The sequence below is a fragment of the Peromyscus leucopus genome, chromosome 4 (assembly GCF_004664715.2).
Source record: "Peromyscus leucopus breed LL Stock chromosome 4, UCI_PerLeu_2.1, whole genome shotgun sequence".
NCBI lineage: Eukaryota > Metazoa > Chordata > Mammalia > Rodentia > Cricetidae > Peromyscus > Peromyscus leucopus.
In genome coordinates, this window is record NC_051066.1 from 67,737,104 (window position 1) to 67,764,010 (window position 26,907).

The 26,907-nt window shown below is 53.7% G+C and overlaps 1 protein-coding gene across 4 annotated transcripts in view; it reads right to left on the reverse strand.

The window, feature by feature from the left end:
* Dgkz (diacylglycerol kinase zeta) overlaps nt 1–23,625 on the reverse strand; it is a 42,489-nt gene extending 18,864 nt beyond the window's left edge. For 2 of the 4 annotated variants that reach the window (XM_028878956.2, XM_028878955.2), the window contains exon 1: nt 11,117–11,566. In XM_028878956.2, the coding sequence (XP_028734789.1) occupies nt 11,117–11,277 (161 nt within the window). In that variant the 5' untranslated portion in view covers nt 11,278–11,566. Of the gene's footprint in view, nt 1–11,116; nt 11,567–13,259; nt 13,504–22,932 lie in introns of those variants that run through there. The other 2 variants (XM_028878954.2, XM_028878957.2) reach the window with 2 other exon arrangements.
* Between the last annotated feature and the right edge of the window lie 3,282 nt (nt 23,626–26,907).

A 26,907-nucleotide genomic window follows, 5' to 3' on the forward strand; every position in this document is an offset into this window, starting at 1 on the left:
TGTCTGGTTTTCTGGCAGCAGCTGGTTCCTATGAAGCATTCACCTCACCCTGCTCGAGTTACCATGGGTTGTTCTGGTGAAGGAACATGAAGAAATGTGCCTCACCTAGCCATGTGGAGCTAGAAAAGGGCCAGCACACCAAGCTTCCAGGTAATTATGGCTATTCTTTTATGGCATCACTTGAAAATATGACAAGTGGTATTTCTTTTTGTTTGTTTGTTTTGTTTTTGGTTTTGTTTTTGTTTGAGACAGAGTTTCTCTGTGTAGTTCTGGCTGTCCTGGAACTCACTCTTCAGAGTAGGCTGACCTCAAACTAAGAGATCCACCTGCCTTTGCCTCCCACGTGCTAAGATTAAAGATGTGTGTGCATCACCACCACCCCTCTGAACCCGAAGTTTTATCTTGCAAGGTTTTGGGTTTTCTTTTTGGGGAGTGAGAAGTTAGCTGTTTTTGAGATAGGGGTCTCATTAGGTATCTCAAGGTGGTCTGGCACTCCTGGGTTCAAGTGAACGCCTGCCTCAGCCTCTTGAATAGATCCACAGGCTCGCACTGCTACAGGGCTATATTGCATTTTGTAACAGCCAGTGTTGGTCAGTGGAGACTGCTGTGGTACTGAGCTTTGCTGATCTTCCAAAGGTTGACACATTCCCTCACAGAACATCAAAAGAACATCACCTTTGCTGTTTTCATTGCTCTCGACTGTTTCCGGTCCTGGGAAGCCCCTCCCTCCACCAGAAGGTAGATACAAAGTTTCCAAAATTCTGAGGCCCTGCTCAAAACTCAGAGTTACTTTTTTTTCTTTCCTTCTTTCTTTTTTCTTTTTTTCTCGAGACAGGCTTTCTCTGTGTAGTTTTGGTGCCTGTCCTGGATCTCGCTCTGTAGACCGGGCTGGCCTCGAACTCACAGAGATCTCTCCTGGCTCTGCCTCCCAAGTGCAGGGATTAAAGGTGTGCGTCACCACCGCCCAGCCACTCAGAGTTTCTTATTGGCAACAAATGCTGATACCATTTTCTGAAGCCACAGGCTCAGGCTCACATCACTGGTATTTGGGGAAATGTCCTCAGGACACCTTGAGTCCGACTGGTTTTTCTGAGAGCTGCTCAGTACAGAAGGGGTCACTTGCAGGCCGGGTGTAGAGGCGCACACCTTTAATCCCAGCACTCAGGGGGCGGGGCAAACAGATCTCTGTTCAAGGCCAGCCTGGTCTACACAGTTCTAGGACAGCCAGGGCTACATAGAGAGACCCAGCCTCAAAAAAAGAAAGGAGAAAGAAAAGAGTGAGCTAGCCACTAGCCGAAACACTAAAAAGACACATATACACACAAGGGTCTCTATCTACTGCTGTTAGCTCAGGCTGGTCTTAAGCACCATTCTCCAGTTTCATTCTCCTCAATGCTGGGATTAGAGCACCTAGCATTCCAATCACTCTCCATTCCACCCCCTCCCCAGTCTCACATAGCCCAGACGATCCTCAAGGTCCTCTGTGGCCACCTTCTGAAGGCTGTGATCACAGAGCTGTGCCCCCCACTACACCTGGCTTATGGAGTGCCGTGAATGAAATCTAGAGCTCTGGGCATGTTGGGTACGCGTTCTACCAACTGAGCTATCTCCCCGTCGATTCAGCTGTCTTCTAGACATCAGTGCACAGCAGGACCTCGCTGTGAATGCTTGCTCTCTCTGCCCTGCTGACAGCAGCACCGTGAACAGGGCCACACCAGGGCCTGACAATCGCCCCGTCCGTCCGTCCGTCCGTGAGTCTGCAGTCTGCAGCCCCACACTCAGAGACGCACTGACTCGGAGTGGATTCCACGCCACGGTGTAACTCCCCAGGTGACACAAACCCTAACTATAACAGAGCCGACCTGCAGTGCTGTGTCCCTACACCTGACACACCTTGCCCCGAGCACTGGCCCCCCTTCCTTCCCCTCCCTTGTCACAGAGGCCACCTGCTCACAGCTGCCCAGCCAGCCACTGCAGCTGACCACCCATCTGATTCTTCAGCCACAGAAACCCTGGATGGCCTATTTTTCTCAAGTCTTATTCCTCCACCGGGCAACCAGCTCCCGGGGGTTGGGGCTAGTGAGTGTGTCTGGGTGTGGTGTGTCCTGCACGGGGGTGGCAGGGAGCTCTTCACTGTGGATCCCATCAGGAGGAAGGAATAGGGAATTCCGTGGGGGAGGGGTCAGAGCCTTCAGGGATGGGAAGCGCTTCCTCCTGGGTACCCCACCAAGGGCTGGCCACAGGCCCAGGCCACTTCTCTTTGTTTGGGCACGAGAGAATAGCGACAGCCTTTGTTTTGGCGGCCATCTTCCGCTCCTCTTCAAGAGATCTGGTAAGTGACAGCTGGCGGCCCCTTTCCGGGTTCGGAAGCCATGGCTTACCCCACATTCTCTGTAGCTTTCCTTATAAAACAGAGACCGTAGGGGAGGAGCGGATGCCCAGATGCTCAGGGGCTAGGCCGGGACCCCAAATGAATTCCTTGATGAAACGTCGCCAGCTTCTGCCCTCATGTTCTGGGTCCACCTCAGGGTCTGGTTCTGCTAGACTCTGAGAAGCAGGAAGGAATGGCCACCAGGTCCTTCGGTTTCCTCTTCAGTGCCTGCCGTGTGCCCTCCCCACCCCCACCAATCACTCGGAAGCGTTCACTTCTCACGACTGCTCCCCACTACAACTGACGAGGACCTGGGCCTGGCAGCCACAGCTTTCCTCCTATTCCTTTTCCTTTGAACATTTTATTTTGTGTGTGTGTGAGCGCACACAAACCCTCACATGAATGTGTGTGGGTACACCCACGTCATCATGACGTAATGCACATGTAAAGGTCAGAGAACACTTTTTTTTTTTTTTTGGTTTTTCGAGACAGGGTTTCTCTGTGTAGCTTTGCACCTTTCCTGGAACTCACTTGGTAGCCCAGGCTGGCCTCGAACTCACAGAGATCTGCCTGCCTCTGACTCCCAAGTGCTGGGATTAAAGGTGTGCGCCACCACCGCCCAGAGAACACTTTCAAGAGTTGGCTCTCTCCTAACGTATGAGTTCTGGGGCGGGAGCTCAGGTCATCAGCTTGGCAGCACCTTTAACCCCTGAGCCATCTCTTTGGCCCATTTTCCTATTTTTTATATGTTTAACAAATACATACTTCACTTGGCTATAGATAGTTTATTTACTTAGTTGAGACAGTGTCTCATGCAGCACAGGATGACCTTGAACTTCTGATCCTCCTGCCTCCACCTCCCAAGTGTTGGGGATTACAGGCAGTCACTACCATACCAGATGAAGCAGATCTCATCCTATTAATGCTGATTGACTTCACAGTTGGCACTACTCATCCTCAGGGTCTATCCTCACCTCACAGATGGGGGAGTGAGGCACAACGCCGACCAGCGGCAGAACTTCAACAAAAACCCAGCAGTTCCACCCTGGCGAGCCTGTTTGCCACTTCCGGTTGCTCCTGGCACACAGACAAATCCCTTTATGCCTGGCACCTATATAATGGAGTCTACAGTGGGAACCAGGCCCCTCCGCTTGCTGAACTCAAGCTCTGCTTTTCCTGCTTACCTTTAAGCGTTGGCTCAGACACTGGCTCTGCAGAAAGCTTTCCCCAGGACCTTCTCCTGGAGGAGGGGGGCAGCTGCTCCCAAACTCAGACCCGCGCCTGGTTCTCGGGGGCCAGCAGCACTGACCTGCTAGGCTGCATCCCCCAAGACGACAGAACTGGGACCTCGTGAGTGAAGAGGGGCTAGCGAATGGTTCCTCCTTAGCTCTGGTCAGGCTGGCGGAGATGGCTTTAGGCTGGTTGGCCAGCTCCTGAGGCTGCTGCTGGCACTGGGTAGACAAACCTTGTTTCCCAGGCAGCCCTGAGACTGATCCCTTACGGTCGCCAATGTGTCTTCCTCCAGCTCTCCCAATGAGGCTCTTTGGTTACACCTGCGCCCCGCCTCCTCACATGTCTGCAGCAAATTCTAATTCCCCATCTGCTAGGAGATGGACCCCCGACTTACACTCAAAATTTCACCTCTCACAACCTCTGACCCCTCTGGCCCAGTCTGAAAATATCCAACACAGCCCCCTAACCTCACTGACCACCTTCACCTTGTGACTTTGTGGGTTCCAGTCCCACTGTCTGGGTTTCATAAGGAAAGCCCTAGAGAACATGCAGTGGGTGGTAGCTTCTAGTCTAGAAGGAAGCCTCCACTCTTGTGTCAAAGACCTCCTGAGAGCTCTCAGCTCCCAGGCGCCCACCTGGTCCCCAGGCCCCCACGCAGGCTACCCAAGGCTCTTCCCACTGCTAAAGCAAGAAGTCGGCCAGAGTAAAGGCAGCCGGCCACCATGTGCCTCTGACCAGCTCTACAAGCTCAGGCTGCTGAGCTTCACCCGTCTGAGCCTCAGTCTCCTCATCTGATCAGTGGGTCGCCGGGACCTCTAGGGATTGCTGTAGGCTAGAAGAGAAAGTGTTTGTGGTAAATATTTCCTCAGTTTAATGACAATTTCAAGAAAGGAAATGCCGCCAGAGGCCTAAAAATTAGGGTGACTGCTTGGCAAGACAATTCAGTAACATCTATCTGAGCCAAGACACACGGGCCAGGGCCAGAACCCTGGTGGAGAGGGGTATTCAGGGAGCCACGCACAGTGGCAGTCTCTGGCGACCGAGCAATGGTGAAAAACTGAGGATGTTCAGCTCACACCTAGGCACTCGGGAGGCTAAGGGCCGAGGTTCATTTCTAGTTCAAGACTCTGCCTCAAAAACCAAATCAAACCAACAAAACAAAACCAACCAACCCCGTCCATATTACCCCCCCCCTTTTTGAGACATGGTCTGGCTATATAGCCTAGAACTCATTATGTAGCCCAGGCTGACTTCAAACTCAGTATCCTCCCGCCTCCAAAGTGCTAAAATTACATTCATGTACCACTATGCCCAACTAAGGCATGCCATTCAAATCAAAGTGAAAACCAGACAGGGTCTGAGGGATGACTCAGTGGGTCAAGTGTCCATTGTGTGAGCACAAGCCCCTGTTTACAAGCCCAAGGACCAGCTGACAGGAGTCTTAGTCTCTAAAGAGGAGCTGAGTGTGTTTAGCTCACACCTCTAATCTCAACACGCTACGGCAGGAGGATTGCCATGGGTTCAGAGCAGGTCTGGTGAGACCTTGTCTCACCCCATTTTCACTCCCCAGCACCTCCCCCCACGAACACTAAAAACGGCTGTGAGAGGGTGGCCAGCTTCCCAGTGTTGTCTTGGGGCTCCCCTGTCTGGTTTCAACAATGTGTCGTCACTCATACTGCGGCCTAACAGGCAGACCTCAGCTTTCTTTTCCCAGCAGGTCGACGGCAGCACTCTGCCATGGGATGCCTTCCAGGGGGAGGTGGGCAGCAGCAGGCTGTATCAGTGGGCTGTCGTCTATGTGGGCCGGAGAGCAGGAACCAACCTGCCCCTTTCACAACCACCCCCGGCTCTCTCTGTAAAATGTCAGCAAGCTAGGGAAGGGGGGCGGAGAGACAGGCAAGCTGTTAACCCGCAAGATGCTGGGGCGTGGGTGGTGCAGGCCCAGGCTCCCAGACAGCTATTTTGGCATGTGCTATGATGGTGCTCAGCCCTGGCAGGGGAGAGGCCTCTCTGTGGGAGCTCCGAACTGGCACTCTGCCAGAAGGGAGGGGGAGCAGGTCCCTGCAAGTAGAGGGAGAGGGTGCTGGGTACAAGTGGGGTTCATTCCTCAGGCCACGCACTGACCCCAGGCTATCACAGGGTCCTCTGAACCCATCTTCCAATAGTCACAGATGTAACCTTCGTCTCCAGGTCCCGCCATCAAGCACCATGATGGCTGTTTTCTGGGCTCAGGCTGCCTACCCACTATCTCTACAGCCTGCCTGCTCCTGCTGAAGGGACCCTGAGGGTCACTTTCTAGGACAGGACCGGAGCACCTCATGCATCTACAGCAACTCCCTTGTGAGGTACAAACCTCTCACTAAACCCGGAGACGATCTAAGGCCTGCTGGGCTCTGCAGGTTAGGGTGGATCAAGAAGGGAAGGTTAAGAAGCAGGGCGCAGGTGCCGTGCAAAGGCTTTTGGGCTGAGCTCCAGGTGAACTTCGTGGCCTTTCTGAGCCTTGGCCTTTTTCATCTATAAAATGGAAGCAAAACCACCCAGGTTACTGTAGTGATGATTCTATGAATGGGGGAGGGGGGCTTATAAGACCGCAGCAGCCGTTAAGGGCCAGAAGAAAGGTGATCTGCCACTCACCTGGAGACACTGATCTAGGTGCCACACTCCTGCTCTCATGTGCCCTAAACTGAGGCAGGAGCAAGGGTAAGACCGCGGCAGTCGGTCTATGTTCTGGCCTAGCCTTTCCCACCTGGACAAGAGTGCCAGCCAGGCTCGGGGCTGAGAGGCAGCGGGGTGGGGTGGGGGGAACCACACTACATCCCTGATGGTGTGTTGACACTCTAAGGGCATCCAGAGCCCTCACAGGAAACACAGAGGTAGTGGCTGAGACAACAGCACCAGGAAGGAGGGACACTGCCAGCCTAAATCAGTGGTTCTCAACCTTCCCCAGGCTGAGACCCTTTAATACAGTTCCCCATGCTGTGGGGACCCCCAGCCATGAAATTATTCTCACTGCTACTTCATAACTGGAATTTTGCTACTGTTATAAATTGCAATGTAAATATCTGTGTAAATATCTAATGGTCTTAGTAGACCTCTGTGTGAGGGTCATTCATTCAATCCCAGAGGGGTTGGGACCCACAGGTTGAGAGCCTCTGGCCTAGAGGCAAGTGTAGTAGTTCACCTACAGGGTCCCCTCCCTAGGCTGACAGAGGGCAGGGAGGAGGTGGGAGGCAGGTGGAGAGTGCCGGGTGAGGGTCTCAGAAAGCAGGTGAGGCTTTGGGGTCCTGATGTGGCATGAATGACCACGGCCCTGGCTGGCTGTGAGATCTTAGCTGAGGCAAGGCTGCTTCACTGGGCCTCAGCCTTCAGGGACAGGGAAGGGTGGAGCCAGGTGATACGGAAATACACACCCCTCATTGCTGGTTTCGCAAAGAGAAGGTGTCTGGGTCCAGCCACGGCAGGTGCAAGTGGCCCGGCAGAAGGAAAATGTCCCAGCCCACTGTCCTCCGCCCCACCCCTGTAGTCCTGGCCACCTGCTGTTGTCACAGTGACATTGCAGGGCAGGTTCCTGGGTCAGCTCAAGGACCTTGAAGCCCTCTGGCCCGCTATGGTAGATGAAGGGCCAGTACTTCTTTCAGGGACCAGCTCAGCCCAAGCGTCAAAGCTAGCCAACCTGCCCACAGCCTCCTCCCCTTGCTGGGGGAACATGAAGAGTTCTGGAAAGGCTTCCAGGAAGGTGAGGGCAGGCCCATTGCTCTCATGCCCAGCCCCAGCCTCTGAGCCTAGGCTTTCGCTGCTCAGGGGTCAGCGGCCTTCCTCTGTCCTTGACTGGAAGGATCCCCTCTCTCATACTTTCTTGTAGGAAGTACAAATCCTGGTCAGTCCACATGCTGGGATGTGACCTTTGCCGTGGTGACAAAATGGCAGGAACTGACCATTCCCTCCCCTGACCTGCAAGCCAGAACTGGCGGGTGTAGCAGCAGATAGGGACCGGGAGAATGTGCTCTTCACTTCCCAGCAGGAGCCAGCTCCATACCTGGGGCCATGGCTGCATGAGGAGCAGCCAGAGCAGGGTGCAGCCAGCTGAGGCACTGAGGTCCCTTCCTCCTCAAACTGGCAAGAACCCAAGGTCTTCTTCTCCAGCCACCTGGGCTGTTCCCAGCATTAGCCTAAGCAAGACAATTGATTCACTCAGAGAGGTTCCTTTTGCCCCCAGACATCCTGGCGCCACAGACAGGGGTTCTCACCTCTCAAAGAGAGGCATCCTTCAATGTGTCCCTCCTACTCATTGCAAAACCACCCCAAACAGGGGCTGTTTCTGCTCATGCCCTCATCGGCATCTCTGCCAGCCTCGTCTTAGGGACTGTGCTCATGGGACCCATGTGGCATGGCCTCTAAATGAGACCTATTGTGTCTAACTTGCTCCACAGGTGTGTCTCCTGCCCTCTGGGAGATTTTGACTTTGAGACTAATGAAGGGCAGGGATGGAGGAACAGACGCCCCGGCTCCCAGGGGCTTGGACAGCTAAAGCTCCTTCTGTCGAAATGTGTGTGATGCCAGGTAATTTCTGACACCCCTGGGGTGCAAAGCCAGCTAACCCACAAGCTGAGTGACCTGCCTAGGGCCAAGCTGCTGGCAAGAGGCCAGAGGGTGAGTCGTCCCCTCTCCTTGGACCCTGGGCTGGTGCTGGGAAACTGTCCTCCCACTGGAGACTGGCCAACCCTTAGGTTCAGAGGACCTGAATGTAAAGATTCTCCAGTTCCACACAGAGTGGAGAACCAGATGACCTGGGGTCATAGCAGACCCCCTTCCTCCTCTAAGTGGGGGCTGACAATTCTCAGCATGAAGAAGTGGAGTGGGGTGGAGGTGGGAAGAATCCACAAGCTGAGGAAGTCAGCGCAGCTCTGTCTCTCACTGCACTAAAAAGAGGGAGATGGCACACTGCTCCCCACATCCCCACCCAGTGATGCCAACTGTACAGGGCTGGGGTGGACCTGAAGGAGGACACCACAGACATGTTCTTCCGGACTTGACCACAAGTGGCACACATGTGGCCCCCCTGCCAAGCCCACAGCAGACACTGCTAACTGTTCACGGACTCTACCAGTGAGCCAAGGTCCACCCAGAGAGTCCAACGTCGCTTCGGCAGTCGCCATTCACCTGGTTGTCAACTCTGACCCTGTCTTCTGGCCCATTCACTGACGAGGCCCCTCAGCCCCATGGTTTAAGGTGCAAGTGGGGTGGCAGAAGCAGTGTGGTGAAAAGCACAGTGTGACTGTCCAAGGAGAAACAAGAGCTGGGTTATAAAGGAGCGTGGGCCTGGGCAAAGACAGAGGGATGGTTTCATCTGGGGCACTGAAGACTTCCCAGTGCCGACCAAGGTGGTAGAACGACATGAGCAGTATTAGTCAAAAGGACAGAACCTAGAGCAGAGGCAATGGCCCAAACGTCCCCTCCTCCCGTCACCTGGCCATCAAATGAAGTGAAAGGAGGTCGGCCCCACTGGGCACAGGTCCTGAATGCCCAAGTCTACCAGAAGAGCCCTTTCCCCCATTATGATCTCCCAGCGTCTTCACTATTTAAAAGCACCGCTGCCCTGGGGCAATGCTCTCCAGCATGAGCCACTGGTCCATGCTTCTAGAGGAGTTCTGATTTCCTTCTCAATAAGCATCCTAGAAGATCACTTCCCATCCCAGGGTGGTGTGATCCTGCTCCTCTCCAGTTGTGTGCTCTAGAAAAACACCCAGGGTCTCTTCTAGAGCTGAAGAGCCGGACACAGCAATGCCAACGGCAAGAGCTAAGAATCCCACCTTCTTAAAGCTCCCCTGTGATGCTGTGTTTGGGATCCCGGTACAGAGAAAGAGATGTGGATTTTGGAATCAGACCAACCTGAGTTCAAATGCTGTCTCGGCCTCTTATGTGCTGAGTGACTCTGGGCATATAGCTCCTCTCTCTGACACTGTGTTTATTTCATCTATAAAAATGGAAAAACAGAACCTATCCTGCTTATTTTAGAGAATTATATAAAGATACTCATCACCTCTGCTTGCTCTTCTTGTTGAATATGCCCAAGGCTCATCCCTGCATCCACAAACCTGTGTGCTCTTCAAAAGGAGCACAGCCACAGGTCAGGAACACTCAACACTTGGTGCCCCATGGGTAGCAACAGGAAGCCTTCAGGGGAGCCCCTTCCTCCCCCCCTCAGGAGCCCGTGAACACTGGAGGCTACATCCTGCATAGCTGGGTCTAAACGGCTCTGATCTTGCAGGGCTGTGGGTGACAGAACAAGGATTGGAAGCTTTACTGCCTGCCTGTCTTATGTGATACCGAAGCCTGTGTGGCTTCCCAAAAGCCCACTGAGCTCCATCTGCCAGGGCTAGGATCCAGATCTCTTGTGTGTGGTGTACGCTCAGCAACACACTGCAGGTGCAAAGAGCATGGCCCTGGCTAGGGTAAGCCAGGCAGAGGGCATAGATCAGCACCACAGGCACACCACCCACACAACAGAGGAAAACCACACAGGTTATTAGTAGGTAAATCTACCCTGGAAAGGGCCCTGGCAAAGCTCAGAAGGGGCCAAATACAGCAAAGCTTTAAACAGTCACAAAAAGTAAAAGGGAGGCCCTGGGCAGAGTCCAAGAGGTCAGAGTCCAATCAGCTCTAGGGTCCTTAGCTGATTGGCCGCAAGCGCTTCAGCCGCCAAAGAAATTCAGAGGTCAGAAAGGAAACCGATCAGAGAGCTAGTTAGGTAGGATACTCCTGGGTGCTTCCCTATATCAGGGCTTTTCGGGTAGGCACACATGAGCACAAAGGCCATGAACTGCCTGCACTCAGTCTTTCCACACCCTCCCCCCAGTTTCTCACCACAATCGTGGTCAAAGCTGTCACAGGTACAATATGGTGATATTTGGAGTGCTTGGGGAGGGGGCAAGACGCAGCTTGAACAGCCAACCCTGATTCCAAAACTACAGCCCACTTTGTCCCTTTCCAAAGCGAGAGCTGGAAGAAGGTGGGGGAAAGAGATGATGACTGTGTACAGCGGGAGAAGGAGGTATGGTACCTTCATGCTATTTAAGAGTAAAGTAAACGCTAGGTGCCCACAGTCCCCGAAGTTTAAAACATTGTGTAATTTAATCAGTGACCTGGGGACAGACATGTGCTATGGCAAATCACAGTGACCACAATCAGCAGATGCCAAACAGTGGTAGTTGGCAGATAGGTTCCAGAGAAGCATGAAGGGCGGTGTGACCGCCCCCACCACGCTGGTAAAAAGGAGGCTCGGGAAGACTGTCAAAAAGGAGCGGCGGCCAGCCGTAGGGTCCCTGACTGCTGGTGTCGAGGAGTTGGGGAGACTCTGTCTCCCTGCGGGAGGGTTAGGAGCTGACCCTATCACGGCACTAAGGACGAAGCGCACGACACAGCCGGTGCCAGCTCGCGCACCACCCGGACCGCCTGTGCCGGGCGCATGGATAGCCACGCCGGGACAGCCCGTCCCGCCGCCGCCCCGCTCACCTGTGCCCAAAGAGCCGCAGCCCCGGGAAGCGCCGCTTGGTCAGGCGCCGTGGCGCCTTGTCCGGCTCGGGACCCGCGTCGCGCTCGGAGCCGCTGGACGAGGCGGAGGCCGACTCCGAGTCGCTGCTCCGGGCCTCGGGGCTGGGGTCCCGCGGCTCCATCCGGCCCTAGCCCCGGCCGGCGGTGGGCCCGCGGGAGACGCCCATGCCGGGCCGGCGGCCGGGGCTCAGCACGCCCGCTCTGCACCGCCCGCCGAGCTCATGGCGAGCGCGCGCTCCGCCCGCCCTGCGCTGCGCGTCCCCGCGCCCCACTCCCAGGTGCCGGGGAAGCGGCCTCCGCTCCAGGAAGTGCCGACAGCCGCGGCCACAGGACCCCGCATAGCTGGCCGGGCCTCTGCCTGCCCGCCCGCCGCCGAGCACGCCCCCTCGGCCGCACAGCCGCGCTCGCCCTACGGCGCCCTCTGCCGGCCGCAGGCCGTGTCTCCAGCCGGTCGAGGCGGCCTGGGGGCGGGGCTTACGAAGGTACCACCCCCCACCCCCGCGGCCAGCCCTGCCGGGATGGGACTGACTTCCTGGCCTGAGCCGCTCAAGCTGGTGCCTGATGCCTGATCTCCTCCCGCTCCCCTTAGTCCTCCTCCACCAAACAACCTACATGATCAAAGTGCACACGCGCGCGCGAGGGCGGCTGTCACCACCTCTCCTCCCGCATCCACAAGTTATATATTGCTCTCTCGCACCCACTCAGCCACTCGTGGGGCTCTCCACTCTTACCCCCCTTGGTTCTCCATAAGCACACCCACCAACAAAAGTCACAGGACGACGACAACGACGACGCTCTCCCTGCACACAGCAGACACGCCCCTCACATTTACTTACCCTCTGTCATTACTCAACTCACACTTTCTTCTCGCATTCAAGACACCACCGTCATTCGGTGACCTTCACACACACTCACAAAGAACTTCAGTGTTCCTCATTGTCATCCCTCCACAACTGTTCACAATGGCTTCAGTCCTTCACCCACTCCCAACGTATGAAAACTTTCCCAGCACAATGTCCAACATCCCCTTTGAGCTCTTATAGGGATGACCTATGTGCTTCCTACACATTCAAATGCACAAAGGACAACAGTTACAACCTACACATTCCTCCATCTATACACCCATATAAAACAAAATATTTATCTCCTAAACGGCAATGGTTACAGGACCTGTCTCTCTCACACACAGACACACACGCGTCCAGAGCTAGTAGTCTTCACGTCTGACACACATTCTCCTCCAGAAATGACACCAACTGGGACCGGGAGACACACCATCACACATGTTTTGGGCTCCACAACTCAGATGGTCTCTAGACGCTGCAGGGCTGTGTCAGGGAGGCCTGGAAGCCAGAGACCTTGGTCCACCCCCTCATCAAATCATGCCACCCTGACGCCTGTTTCAGTTTGCCCTCCGTTCGAGAAAGCCACATCCCGTGTTGCCTTCACTTTCACCCTCTCCTCTGGGGCTCTGGCAACCTGTTTTCCAAGCTGAGCCTGCCACAAATAGCCAAGTTAGGGGGCTGTGACCCACGAACAAGCCTGTGATTTTGAGCAGCAGCCAACACCCAGGGGCCAGCGCCCTCTCTTATACACTGAGTTTCCAGTAGGCCCCGAGAAGCTGGACTCCAGATCTCCAGATCCTGGACCAGGATGCCTAGGAAGATAGCCTGACCCTGGCTTCCTGGGGCACAAATGTTTTCTTTGAGGAAGTCTTCAGGTGGTTATCACCAAGCTCCATGGGAAAAGCTTGGGGAGGGGGCGCAGCTGAAGATCCTACTGAGTTTACACAGGCCTTGCATTGGATTGGGAAAGCTCCAGCATCGCATCACATCGTGTACCACAGTTCTGGGAGAGCTTCTCTCCTGACAGACAACCCCTGCCGTCCTCTCTCAACTCCTATCCTGGAGAGAAGCCCTGTACCTTGTTACCCCCAAGCCTGGACACATCAGCGCGTTGCCCCCAAATCTCTCTCGCTGGTGCCTCCGTGGAACTACTGGGAAATGGATGGGTGAGCCTACCTCTGCCATTCTTCCATACCAGACAGAAAGTTCATAGAGAGATGGAGGCCTCTGTGCCCATCCCAGGCCACCCCTGTACCTACTGTGTCTGGGGAACCTCAGCAGGGATCTGTGGCACGTCCCAGGAGCGGGAGCGCCACATCTGCCTCAGTGCCCCGGGCAGCTCGGCTTCTTTCGTCCCCAGCACCTTCGCGGGGCCCAGAGCTGCAGCCACATCGCAGCCTCCCCCGGCGCTGTGGCCAGCCCCCAGTGCGCTCATCCTGCCCAGCGACTCTCTTCCTCTTTCCGCACTTCCTGACTGGGGGGCTGGGGGGGGCTACTAGAGGCCGGCTGGAGGATCAAGCCGAGGACCACAGGGTTTGTCGGCGCCTTCCGCTGACTGGGGCAGAAGACGAGCAAGGGCACAGAGCTGCATGGTGAGCGCAGGGGGCAGGTAGGGACAAGCCCAGTCTAGCAGTCCAGAGACAACCCCAAGCAAGAGTCGAAAGCAGCCAGGCAGCCAGTAGACCTGCCTGGGCTGGAATCTGCACCCCAGCTCCGGTATGCCTTTCCTTTCCAAATAACGTCTCTGAATTCCATCTCTTGGATCTGCTAAGGTCTCTGGGTTTCATGACATTCCCCCAGGTCCACTGACTCCAGGATACCAAGCCTGTCCAAATCCAGCTCTCTCTTAGCATCTTGCATGCACCATACCCTCCAACAGAGCTAGGCACACAGAGTGTGTTGAAAAGGGCAGTGGACAGAGCTGGAAGACACCAGCTCATGTTCAGTCTCTCTGCCAGCAGTGTGACCTGGACCAGGTCATAAATCTCCTAAAGTCACTTTACATCTTTTTTTTTTTTTTTTTTTTTTTTTTTTTTGGAACAAGGCTATAAACAATAAACCAGTGTTTGTCTGAGAGCTTTGGGGAGCCTCAGTTTTCTCATCTGTAGAATGGACTATAACTTGGACACATTGGGTTGTTAAGTGGATTAAATAAGAGGTGAAAGGGTTTATAGACTATGTGGGAAATATTTATTGGTGCATTGTATGCATGGGGCTCTGGATTAGGGCAAGGAGCTAGGAAGCAAGTTCTACCTTCCTGGAACTTAGACCCCGCTAGGGAGAAGAGAGTTCACAATCAGGGACTGGGCAAGGAGGTGACATTTGAGAACAGACCCAAATGAATCATGAGAGTGGACCATGTGACCATCAGGAGACCCGCACTGTAGATGGAGAGAACAGTAAAGCTTAGGTCCCCAACAAGGAAGAAGCATTGTGGCTGAAGAACTGGGCGGCAGGAGGATGCTAGAAGGTCTGGGGAAATGCCCTGAGGCCAGACCGCCCTGAGAATGAGGCTACCGTGGAGGTTAGCAAATGGTAAGAGCCAATGCTCACTCTTGATTCTCCAGGCTGCCTAGGGAGACAACTGGACCTTCCTCCCGCATCCTTGCATCTCGCGCCGCTTTATAATTAGCTCTTTAGTTGTGTATGTGTTTGCTACTCTAGCGAGACTGTGAATTTCTTGAGGACAGAAACAGTGTCAGTTCAGTTCACAAAGCATGAACGCTGCAGGATCCTCTGACAGTGCTGCATGACCTCCATGCTGGGCGTCACCCTTGTCTCCTTGTGACTAGAACATAGTAGCTTTCAATACCTTACCTGCTGAATGCATACCTTGAATAATTAATACTCAGCCTAATAAGCACTTCTGTGCCAAAAACCTTACTCTATATAAAATTATCTCATTCTTTAATGACCCTACGAGGTATAGCTTGTTATTTTCCTCTTTTTAAATAATAATAATAATAATAATAATAATAATAAATGAAGCTAGGCCTTTAGTTTTATCACTTGGGAAGCCGAGGCAGGTGGATCTCCGTGAGGGCCAGCTTTCTCTACATATCAAGTTCCAGGCCAGCCAGAGCTACATAGTTAAGACCTGCTCTTAAAACAATACTGGACTGTAGTGGTGCACGCCTTTAATCCCAGCACTCAGGAGGCAGAGGCAGGTGGATCTCTGTGAGTTTGAGGCCAGCCTGGTCTACAGAGAGATTTCCAAGACAGCCAGGGCTGTTACACAGAGAAAGCCTGTCTCAAAAAACAAAAAAAAAAAAAAAAAAAAGCAAAAAACAGAAACAAACAAAAAAACCAACAACAAAACACACACACAAAATTACATTTATTTCTGTGTGTTTGTATATATGCATGTTCGATGTGTGTATACATGTATGTATGTATTTGTGTGTGTGTGTGTGTGTGTGTGTGTGTGTGTACTTGTGGAGGGCAGAGGACTGTTTGTGAGAGCTGGTTCTCCCCTTCCAGCAAGTGGGTTCTGAAAATCAAACTCAGGCATTAAACTTACAGCAAGTACCTTTACTCTCTGAGCCATCTTGCCAGCCCTGTTTTCCTCCTTTTATGTGGGGAAACAGAGTCACAGAGCTGCCAATCTTACCAGTCTACTAAGATCTTCTTGTATTGAGATTAAGAGTCTAAGCGCCTCAAAAAAAAAAAAAAAAGTAAAAAAACAAAACAAAACAACAATAACAAAAACACAGACAAAAAAGAATCTAACTGCTGCTGCTGGTGGTGGTGCACACGCCTTTAATCCCAACACTCGGGAGACAGAGGCAGGTGGATCTCTGAGTTTGAGGCCAGCCTGGCCTACAGAGTGAGTTCCAGGACAGCCAGGACTATACAAAGAAACCCTGTTTCAAAAAAACACAAACCAGACAACCAACCAAACAAAACAAAGACTGACCCGGGATGGAAGATATCTCACTGCCTTTCTAAAGTCTGAGTGCATGGTCAGGCTCTGCACCCCTTTTTCCAACTGATGACCCTTGAACACGAAGGAACACGTCACCTCTGAGTCCTTCAAGATGGGCTCTTTGTGGTGAGGTCTATCAGAGACTTTACCCACCAGGCCAAGGTCTATTCTAAAAGGAGGCTGTGGCAAGCCCAGCCTTCCTCTCCCAGGCATTTTAGCTTCCAGCAGTTAAACAGAGGAAATGGGGCTGGCCTTGTTTTCCATCTGGACAGCGGAGAGCAGGAAATGGTGTTTCTGGAGGGGAAGCCAGGCCGGCCTGAGGCTTTGAGTTGCAGGGTAACTATGACTATGGAGCCAAGGCCACTTTGGGCTCATACCGAACAAGGCTCTCAGTGCCAGCTCGGCTATCCAGGTTGGGTGGGGAGGACAAGGCTGAGAGACAGGTGTACAGGGCTGGGGAAGTTGCCCTTGGTAGTTCTTAGGACATGTGTCAGCACTGGGGAGCTGGGGACCCCTCAGAATCCACCCAGGTACACGCAGGAAGAGGAATCTGGGTAAGAAAATTATTCTGGGCTTTGCTGAAGCCCCTGAGGATGAGGTGTTCTACTTTCTGTGGCCTGGATGAGCAAGTGGGAGCTGGGGAAGAGAAATGTACCAGGCCACCACATTCTCAACCCACGACCTGGACATCGTCTGCCCTCAAAACCTGCCAAGTCTGCCTCCTTGGTCTGACTTTCAGGCTCCTTGTATCCGGACTTCACTGGCTTCCTTGCCTCCTTGCCCAGAAGGGCATTTCCCTGTCGAGGTATTCTTTCAGCTTACATCATGCAAGGGTATGCTTCTGTCATAGATGCTCAAGAAACAAAGTTTCCCTATTTTTTCATCCTCTCTCAATTGTGGACCTGACCCCTGAATTTCATTCTGTCTGTGCTGCTGGATGCGTTGTCTTGCTGCCATGGTGGTCCTTGCCATTTTGTCAAATGGAATCTTCATCCTTCAGACCCCAACCCAAGCAACAGAGCTGGGAAAGTGGAAAGAACTCCCTTAGCTCACACCCCAGCCCGTGCTGTGTAACTCACGGCTCATTAACCTGAAGTTGGACTTGATGATTCCTTTCTATTCTATTTTATGATATTTATGATATTTACGTATTTATTTTTGCAGTCCCAGGGATGGGGATTGAACCTAGGTCCTCTTGCATGCCTGTCTTCTACCACTCTAAGCTATACCCCTCAGCCATGCACTGGGCGACAGGGTCTCGGGCCCATGGTAACCTCAAACTTACTATGCATCCAGTGCTGCTGGTGATAGATGGGGACCAGAAGCTCCTCCCGGGGGGGGGGGGGCTCATGAAAGTATGAACAGAAGTCAGTCTGGGTGTGGAAGGGACAGGGGGTACAGCCCCAGCATGGGCAGCTTAGCAGTCTAAGGTAGTTCTCCAGACCCTCCTCATTTGGAAGCCACTCTTTGGCTCCGTCGGATCCTCACACTGAAGGTAAGAGGGGAACTTGGATGGTTCTCGCTTAGGTTCAGCGGGTTCTGCCTCTAGAGAGGACGAGGACTCCCTTTTACCCCCAGTTTGGATTATACAAAACCCCCAGGGCAGGACAGGCAGGTTCATGGCAACCCTCCCACATCCTGGGTCGTCTCAAGCTGGGAATACAGAGAAAACTTCCAGAGCCCCTTCCCGCCACTACCCCTCCCAGATACCAGCACTCAGTACGGAACCCAAAGAAAAGACCCTCCAGGAGGAAAGACTAGGCCCTTGGAAGCACACAAGGCTGGGGGTTTTGGAATGAAACAGATCAGATTAAGTTTCAGGTTGTGTGGTCTTAAGAAATTGCTTGACTTAGCTGGGTGGTGGTGTTGCATGCCTAGCCCAGCACTAGGGAGACAGAGCCAGTAGGATCTCTATGAGTTCGAGGCCAGCCTGGGCTACCAAGTGAGTTCCAGGAAAGGCACAAAGCTACACAGAGAAACCCTGTCTCGAAAAAAAAAACCAAAAAAAAAAAAAAAAAAAAAAAAAAAAGAAAGAAAAAGAAAGAAAGAGAAAAGAAATTGCTTGACTTTTCTGAAGCTTCATAGATTGTAGATTGTGTCTTCAGGGAACTCCAACCCTGCTCTGCACACCACCTTCCCCAGTCATCTGTGGAGTTCAAAAGCCGGGAATCTAGTCCTGGTCTCTTCCCAACTCCCTTCCAGGACACTAGAGAGATTTCCCAGCCTGCACTGGCCCTTGTCCTTGGACCCTGACCCTTAGGGCTCTTCTGAATGTCCTGTTGTGAAAATGTACGTCTCAGACAAAAACAAGAGACTTTGTGGTGCCCTCACGTCTTTGCAGCACCCCTGGGAACCTCCTCAAAACCACAGCTACCTCTTAGCAACCTTGGACATACCCAAATGGCTTATGCCATATGGCATTTGAGGGGCTGGGGACACATCCCAAACTCCTTATGTCAAAATGAAGTCTGACGAAACCCTCTTTCCGACCGCCAACTGATGCTCGGAGGCCTTAGAATGAGTCTGCTCCCGCCTCTGGACTCTGCTGGCCCTGGCCTTTCCCTCCTTCTTCTGCGGGGACCTCCAACTGCAGGAAGGAGTTCCGGTCACGGCCTGGGCTCCCGCTCTTACAAAGGAAGGAAAATGGACGGACCCCCAGCTTCCGGCTTCCTCTGGCAGCGATCCCCTCCCTCCCCCTGCTCCAGCTCAGCTCTCTGCCCCCGGTTTTTGCATTTTTAATTCGGGACAGAATGTGATCTCTCTCAAGCTTCTTGCTTTATCCTGTTGCTATTTAAATTACAAATCGGCCCCATCTCCCTGTCACTCTAGGGTTATTTTTAGCTTCTGGTAAATAGCAGCAGGGAGAGTAGGATCAGGTGCCCCTCCCTCCCTCGAGGAGCTGTGTCCCCGCGACTGTGTGCCCGCCGCAGGGGGCACCCTCCCTGCCAACTGGCGCCACTAGCGTCCTGGGAGGGTGGAGGGTACAGGGGCAGTGGGGGGCTGGGGCATGCTCAGTTCCTGCTCTTAGCGGCGGCTGCCTTTGCTGTCCTCAGATCCCACTGCTTAGCCTTGCTCAGAGCCAGCTTCCACCATCCTTGCTGGACCTCCCTAACCCGTCCAACCCAGGGAAGATCTAGCCGGCCCGCCCCTTGCCTGTGTCATCCTTCCAGCCACGCTATTGAGTGGGTATCATTGTTCCCGTTTTCCATACGAGGAAACAGGGTTAGAGGTGAGAGCTCCACAACTCAGAAGGGTCAGAGCTGGCTTCCACGGGGCCTCTCAGCCCCTAAGCCAGTGTGCGTATCTCTCTTGGACCGCAGAGCCACACCTTAAGTCCCTGTGCTCAGGTGATGGATGCATCAGTATGTTTCCATTATGCCTGCGCGGTCCCATCTCCGGGATCAGGGGTAACAAGCCATGGCTCCTGGGCCTCATCTGGCCCAGTGCCTGATTGTATAGGATCCTGCGAGCTATGAATGGTTTTTCCGTTTCTCGAAACAGGAAGAAACCAAAGAGTAATATCTTGTGACCGTGAGATGATACGAAGTGTAAAGTTCAGGGTCTCTAAGTAAAGCTTTAGAGGAAGCCGGGCACACTTGCTCGTTTACAGGTTGTCTACGACTACTTTTGCACCTCTGTCAGGGCCGAGGAGCCATGACAGGGAGCTCATGACTGAAATATTTGCTGTCTGGCCTTGAACAAGATCCTTTTGTCAAGGGAAAAGACTGAGCCCCATAGTCAGGCAGGCTGTCGGCAGGGCCGGAACTCCAGGGCCATGGCAGCATCTGTAGAGGGCACCTGCTGCCAGCCACACCCAGCAGATTGCCTCTGGTTTACTCTCTTTTATCCAGAGTCTTTCTTTTTGACTTCTCCATAGGTGAGACCAGCGGTTTTCAAACTGGCTGAACCGCCAGAATCACAGGAGGAGTTAACAGATCTGGACTCGAACCCCAGTTGGCCTAGAGGAGGATTCCAAGGGGAGGGTTTAGCAAACCATTCTATTGTCTTTCTTCCTTGACGTCTTACCAGGGATTGAAGCTAGGGTCCCACCCATGCTAGGCAGGCACTCGGTCACTGAGCTACAACTTCAGCCCTAAAAAGTGTTGTAGGGGGCTGGAGAGATGGCTCAGCAGTTAAGGGTGTGACTGGTCTTGTACAGGACCCAGCTTTGGTTCCCAGTACACCCATGTTGGCTCACACCCACCTGTAAATCCAACTCCAGGGCATCTGACCCCCCTCTTCTGGTCTCTCTAGGATCCCATACACAACTGGTGTGCAGATTTGCACGCATGCACATAAATTAAAAAAAAAATTTTAATTCATTTTAATCTGGGCAGCAGTGGTGCACACTTTTAATCCCAGCAGAGCCAAGCAGATCTCTGTGAGTTCGAGGCCAGCCTGGTCAAAAGAGCGAAATCCAGGACAGGCATCAAAACTACTACACAGAGAAACCCTGTCTCAAAAAACAAAACAAACAAACAACAACAACAAAATTCATTTAAAAAGACATCCCCAGGTGATGTGGTTTGGTAACTCCTGGGGTCCACAAACAACAAACCCAGCATCCCTCACACCTTTCTGCCTTCCTTAGCCTCCTCTCTTGAACCCAACTCTAACTGGTTAGGACTCCTTCCAGGGTTTGGGGAATATACCTCTCCCCAGTCCAGACACAGACGTGAGACAAGAGTGCTCTACATTCGGTCCTGCTTTTTTGATGGGGATTTATTGGAAACCAGGTCCTTTTTAACCCAAACAAGGGCCTACCCCACTCCAATTCTAACTGGCTCTGTTTGTTTTCCCGCCTGTGGCGACTCTGGGAGGCGACAGGAGCTATTTCTCAGCAGGCCTCTCCTCCCTAGAAGGTCCCGCTGAACCCCCCTCCCCGCCCTCCCTCCCCGTGGCCCTGACTTGCGTCAGGAGCCGCCCGCCAGGCCTCTGTTCTGCTTCCGCCTGCACCCCCTCTCTTGCCCTCATATTTCCAAGCCCCCACACTTCTGCCTGAAAGCCTTTTCTCTCTGTGAAGGGCTTTCAGCTGCTTTTCTTAGCAACTCCTCACAGCGGGGACGGGAGGTTGAGCCGCGCGCGAGCCAGAGCTTTAATGGAACTGCAGAGGATGTGAAAAGGGCCACAGTGGGCCTGAGCTCCTGACAGCCCTGGGACAGCTTGGAAGAGGAACAGCAGCAGCACGGGTCAGCAGGCCTCTCAGGCCTTCCCACAGGGCTGTTCCACTGCTCCTCGCCGCCGCTACCTCCTCCTCCTCCTCCTCCTCTCCCTCCTCCTCCTCGGAAGGCTCAAAGGGCCCAGAGCTGTTTCCTCTTTCCTGGTAGAGGCCCTCCGCCTTGCCCAGTTCTAGAGCTAAGACTAGACCCCTGGGTGACCTCAGCATGTGAAGAGTATCCTGCACAATCCCTCCTGCCCTGGTACAATCCTCAGAAAAAGAGACCCAACTTGGGTACTGTGCATCCTTGGTGGCCAGGGGCCTCCATTCTGGCGTGTGGAGGAAGTCAGTCCTCACAGCTGCCTCCCCACCCCCTTGTGTGTTCATGTACACACAGTATCTTCTATGTCGGTTCTTTAATGATGCTCCCTCACTGTTCTCCAAGCCTCTATCCCACCCTGACCTCCTCTCCAGCAGGTCCCTGACTTGCATCTAAGGAAAATCCTGGTGTGGTGCTTTTTGTATGAGCCCAGACGGCTAAGCATAGGTGTGTCTTTGACCAGATCTCCTGACTCCCAAAGCAATAATATTTCTTCCAGGATTCTGTATGCTCCTCAGTTCCCCCAGGGGCACTTTCAGGAACTCTTCTAGCTCAGCTAGAGGCTCTGGCCGATGATACTTTCTTCTTAGCAGGGCTCTGGAAGACCTTGGTAATGGAGCCAAGCATGCTCATGATTCTCAGAGTGCAGGTAGGACCCTTGGGAATCTAACCTATTTTCCATTTCCTCTGAGCATCCCACTTCAGGATGGTGGTTAAGATCCCTCTCCATCCTCCCTCAAGTGATGGAGGCCTAATGGTTTCATAACCATTAAGGCCCTTTCAGCTCTCAGGGCTGGGCCAATTATGATCGTTCTTCCCAGAAGGTAGGAGGAGAACCAGGGCAGTGTAGGACACACCCAAGCTCCTTGTGGTTGCCAGACTTGTCTCCTCCCATCAGGCTAATGGCTTTAAGGGATGCAGATGCACACTGGGATGTCCCTACTGGACCCTCCAAAGAACGTCACTCTGTGCCAAGGGCTTGATGGGGGAAGCAAGTTCTAGTTGAGGCTGTGGTCCATCTCCTCCCTTCCATCTGGGCACCACCCTTGTTCTGAGGAACAGTACCTTTTCTCACAAACATCTCACTCCAGGTCATTACAGTGGACTCTGGGGCCCACTCCAGTTGTTTCTGCCAGGGGACCCTTTGAACAGAGGTGGCAGGACCAGAGAAGTGGGATTTTGTGTAGGCAGCTGATAGATTAATTAAGATGTTGAATGGACAATGTGGGTGGGGTATCTGCTACTGCGGATGCTCCTGTAGACCTGCTGTGATACAGGGGGCTTGGTAGGAACGTCCTTCCCCATTTCTGGGCAGTAGGTTTCCAGCTGTTGTGACAGAAAGCACCTCCTGTCCACCAGTTCGTGCTTAGCACAGGGGCAGCCCACAGGAGGGCACAGAGGAGGGGGGGCTGAATGCACAGGGCGTGCCTGCTTCTTCTGGAAGAAAGGCCAGAAGAAGGCTCGCCTCTCCCCAGCACATAGAGGTTTGTAAGGACCACGTCTTGGTGGGCTTTCTCCTAGAACAGAGATACAGCCCTGGGCACACAATTGTCACTCAGTAATTAGATGCTGAATGAATAGAGCTTTCACAGTTCCGGCAGGGAGGGTACTCCTGCACCCCTTCTGGATCCCCAGCCCCTACAGCAGGACCAGGCAGGCGGCAGGTGGGCGCGTCGTGAACGCTGCTAGTTGAGTGCTGATCGTGGGATGGTCCCCGCGCAGTGTCCCCTCGGTCCCCATCCTCCTTACCTGTAAGACACCTGCTTTCGGAGGTGCATCTGGCGGAACCGCTCTTCCACCAGGGGTCCGGCAGCCACACTTCGGGTACCCTCGGGCCAGGGTTGAAAGACCTCGGCCTCCTCCCCACGCCGGCAGCGCCGCCGCACCACCACCTCCTCCACAGCCCGGCCGCCGCCGGCGGCCCTGTCCCCGCGCGGTCCTCCTCCCCCTGGCCCCTCAGCCATCCTTCAGCGGCCTGCGTCTGTGCTCCCAGGCCTGGCGGGGATCCCACCAAAGTTCAGTCTCGAGCGCTACCGGGCCGGGGGCGCGGAGCAGGGAGCAAGGCAAAGGCGAGCTGGGTCTTGCACGTCTGTCGCGACGCTGCGCCCAGACGACAGAGTCCGGGAGCTGCGGGGCGCCGCGCCTGAGAAAGGCCAGCGGGGATGTTCCTGAGCCCTGGGGAGACTGTGTCCTTGGAAGGGTCGGGATGCTGCGTGGGGCGCTGCCGGGGCGAACCCGGGACGGCCGGAGCCCGAGGACGAGCCCAGCCAGAGCCTTGTAGCTGCCGCCACCTGCACCGGAGTGTCACCTTAGAAACACTCGGCAAGCCGTGGGGTCCGAGGGGAGGGCGTCACCTCGCGCCGCTTGACCGGCCCGGGGCCCCGAGAAAGAGAGCCCGGTGCAGCGGGCCGCGGCCACCAACCTCGCTGGGGGCTCAAGGCCAGGGTGCGAGACGCTGCCCCGGCCCACCTCTGAGCCCCTGCCCTGGCACTGGTACCAGCTGCACGGCACCTGCCAATCATCGCTCCACCTGTCACTCAGCCGCAATGATGCACCCCCCCCCCTTCTGTCCCGCGTTTTCCGGCTTCGGCATTCGCTGCTGCTGTAGGCAGGTGGGGAGGGGGGGCGGACAGGGGCGGTGACACGAGGCAGCTTTAACCCTGTCGGCGCTGTGGGAGTTTAGAGATCAAGTTGGACTTGAGGAAGGGGCACAGGAAACGTACAGCTTACATCAATCTCTAGGTACATCTCGGAATTGTGGGGACACCATCTCCAGGCCTAGAGCTCTCAGGACCAGGGCTTAAGTTGGACCAAGTTGGGTTGTGTGTAAAGTCATAGCTCCCAACCTTGGGATGCTCAGCCTTCTGGAAGTCCTCTAAGTTGCTGGATTCAGGGTATCCCAGACAGCTAAATCAGTACCTTCTAGGACAGAAGCTGTTAGGTGAGGGGAGGAGCCAAGGGACCAAAAAGAAGAACTAGAGATTTCCCTGGGGTCCATATTGGGTTTCTCTGGCTTCTTAGTTCCATGTCTGTGTTTGTATCATCTCCTCTTGAGTTTGGGGGTGTTTTCCAACTGAACATTTCGTTTGGACCATTGCAGGAATCTGGGTGAGGCCTCAGATCTAACGTCTATTTGTGACCCAGACTTTATCTTTCTGAAGTTGACTTGCGACCACAGATTACCCTCTGTTCAGTATTTAATGGCTGTCCTTTGCCTATACTCCAATCTGGTATTCAAGGCCCATATCCCAGCATCCAGCCCCATCCACCCATCCATCCATCCATCCATCCATCCATCCATCCATCCATCCATCCATCCATCCACTTGTATGCATTTTATTCTGGAACTGGTATCAGTTCTTCTTCTTCTTCTTCTTCTCCTTCTCCTTCTTCTCCTTCTCCTTCTTTCCTCCTTCTCCTCCTCCTTCTTTGGTTTTTCGAGACAGGGTTTCTTTGTGTAGCTTTGCACCTTTCCTGGAACTCACTCACCCAGGCTGGCCTCAAACTCACAGAGATGCACTTGGCTCTGCCTCCCAAGTGCTGGGATTAAAGGCGTGCGCCACCACCGACCGGCCTGGTATCAGTTCTTCATAGCATCATTTAGGTTGTCTGCTCCACCTGAAAGTCCCTTCTATGACAGATTTTTAAATTCTGAGGCTCCCTCAAAAGTTTTCCTATATGGCTCCTCAGTTGATCCAGCTGACCGGCTTCTTTCTAGTTTTCCTTGTCCTATGTGCAGATGTCTAGCGTGGTCCGTCCTTCATTCCCACTGCCTGTGAGTGTGGGAAAGTGAGAGAGGCTAGACTCCCATGGGTAGAGAACAGGCTTTGGGGTTCTCTGGTCTTCTGCATCCTGGCTCTATGCCTTTGCTCAGGTTATCCATCGCCTGGGTTCTTTGTCTCTCATTATGGAAAGAGCATCCGTCCTTCAAAGCCCATTTCCAGAGCCATTGCCCCCACACATCCCTTCTTGATGTTTCTCTCTTCTCTGGCCCAAGCAGATTTCATCAGGCGTACCCTGCACACTCTAACAGTAGCTACCGTCTCCTTTGTCCCGAACCACATCCCTCGGTGGTAGGTATTATCACTTCCTCCATGCTATAGAGAAGGATTCAGAAATGACATTCAATGATTTAGTTGCCCAAAATAGCTCATGGTGAGTGGCAGCTCACTTGGATTTAAATCCAGGCCTCTGGTACCAGCACCCATGTCCTTTTCCCTCCACTGATCTGCCGTGGAGCCCTCCCTTCTCTCTACTCTGGAAACTTCCAAAGGTCTGCTCTCATTTTGCTTCCCACATCTTAGTGGCCCAGCAAGCTCCTTTTGGATAAAGGAATTGGATTAAACTTCCTTGGCCGTAAAGAAGCTTTCTCCCCAAAGCCAAATTATAAAGAAATCCTGCTGTTGGGGGGTGGGGAGCCCCCACCCTGCACCCCAGCTCTCCTCGAGTCTGCCCTTCTAGGATTCTGGGCTTTGATTCCCAAGCAACCTGGCCCAGAGTAGCCCTCCTCCACCATGAATTATGGTAGTGCTGGCTGGGTTTGACATTCGCTCACCAGCTGCCTAGCTGCTGGGTTCCCGGGTTGGGTTTTTGTTTGGCTCTTTCCTGTAGCGCTCTCCCCCACTTAGTGCTTTTGAAAGTGGGCCTCATTCCACCGTCACACACCTCCCTACTCAGGGCTAGCTGTGGCTGCATTATCTTGACGCTAGGGCTTGGCCTCCTTCCCGACCAGCCTCACCACCTTCTGCAGCCCTTCGTAGCTGTGGCTCACTCCTCTGGGCCCAGCCCACCCATTACCCCTGTCCTTAGAGAATGGTTACTGATGTCTATTGCATAATGGCTCTGGCGCTAAGCATTTTCCGGGCAAGTTTTCATTGACTTCACAAACAGCTTTAGGAGGGTGGGTACCATTTTACTGATGCACGCACCGGGGCTTGGAGACATTAAGTAGATTAGGGAGACAGCACATCCTTTCGAGACCATGTGCTTAGCCACTCCGATGACCAAGCAGCTTGGACTCATTTGGAGCCAAGTGGCCTGGCCTATCTCCTCCACTCCCAGGGAGACCCACAAGGGTGCTTGTTACCTACATCAGGCAGGTGTTCATTTTGGTCGGGTGGTTCCTGAGCTGGTCCGGCCCTCTTGGGTCTAGAGCCTTGCCTGGTCCATCTCCGCTCACGGCTTCACCCTCAGCTATTCACACGGTTTTCAGAACTTCAGTTTCCAGCTTAACAAAGGGTTTACTGTGGTCACTGAGGCAGGATAACTGGCATTGTCAAAGCTGTCACATGGGCTGCGTCAAAGCAGGCTGCCAGGACTGACGACAACTGAAACTATTGCTCCATTGCGGGGGATACACCCCCGTAGGGGCAGCGACCCACCCCTACCCCCAGAAGTACAGTCCATAGATGACTTGTGGGAGGGGATTTAACCCTACATCCTAACACAGGCTGGGCAAGCATCTTGGATAGACCTCCATGAGGAGCTGACCCCAGGTCAGCTACTTGCTAGCCATGGGCTCCAGGAAACCCTGAGAGTCAAGTCCCTTGCATGGTCATTAGAGGAGGAAGTGGGGACAGGAAGAACGCTAAGAACTGTGGTGAAGCTGGTAGACCTGTATTCACATAACAGCTTTGGTATTCAGATGGCTTGGTCAGATGATTCTCTTTGACCCTCTCTGTCTCTCTCTGTCTCTCTGTCTCTCTCTCTCTCTCTCTCTCTCTC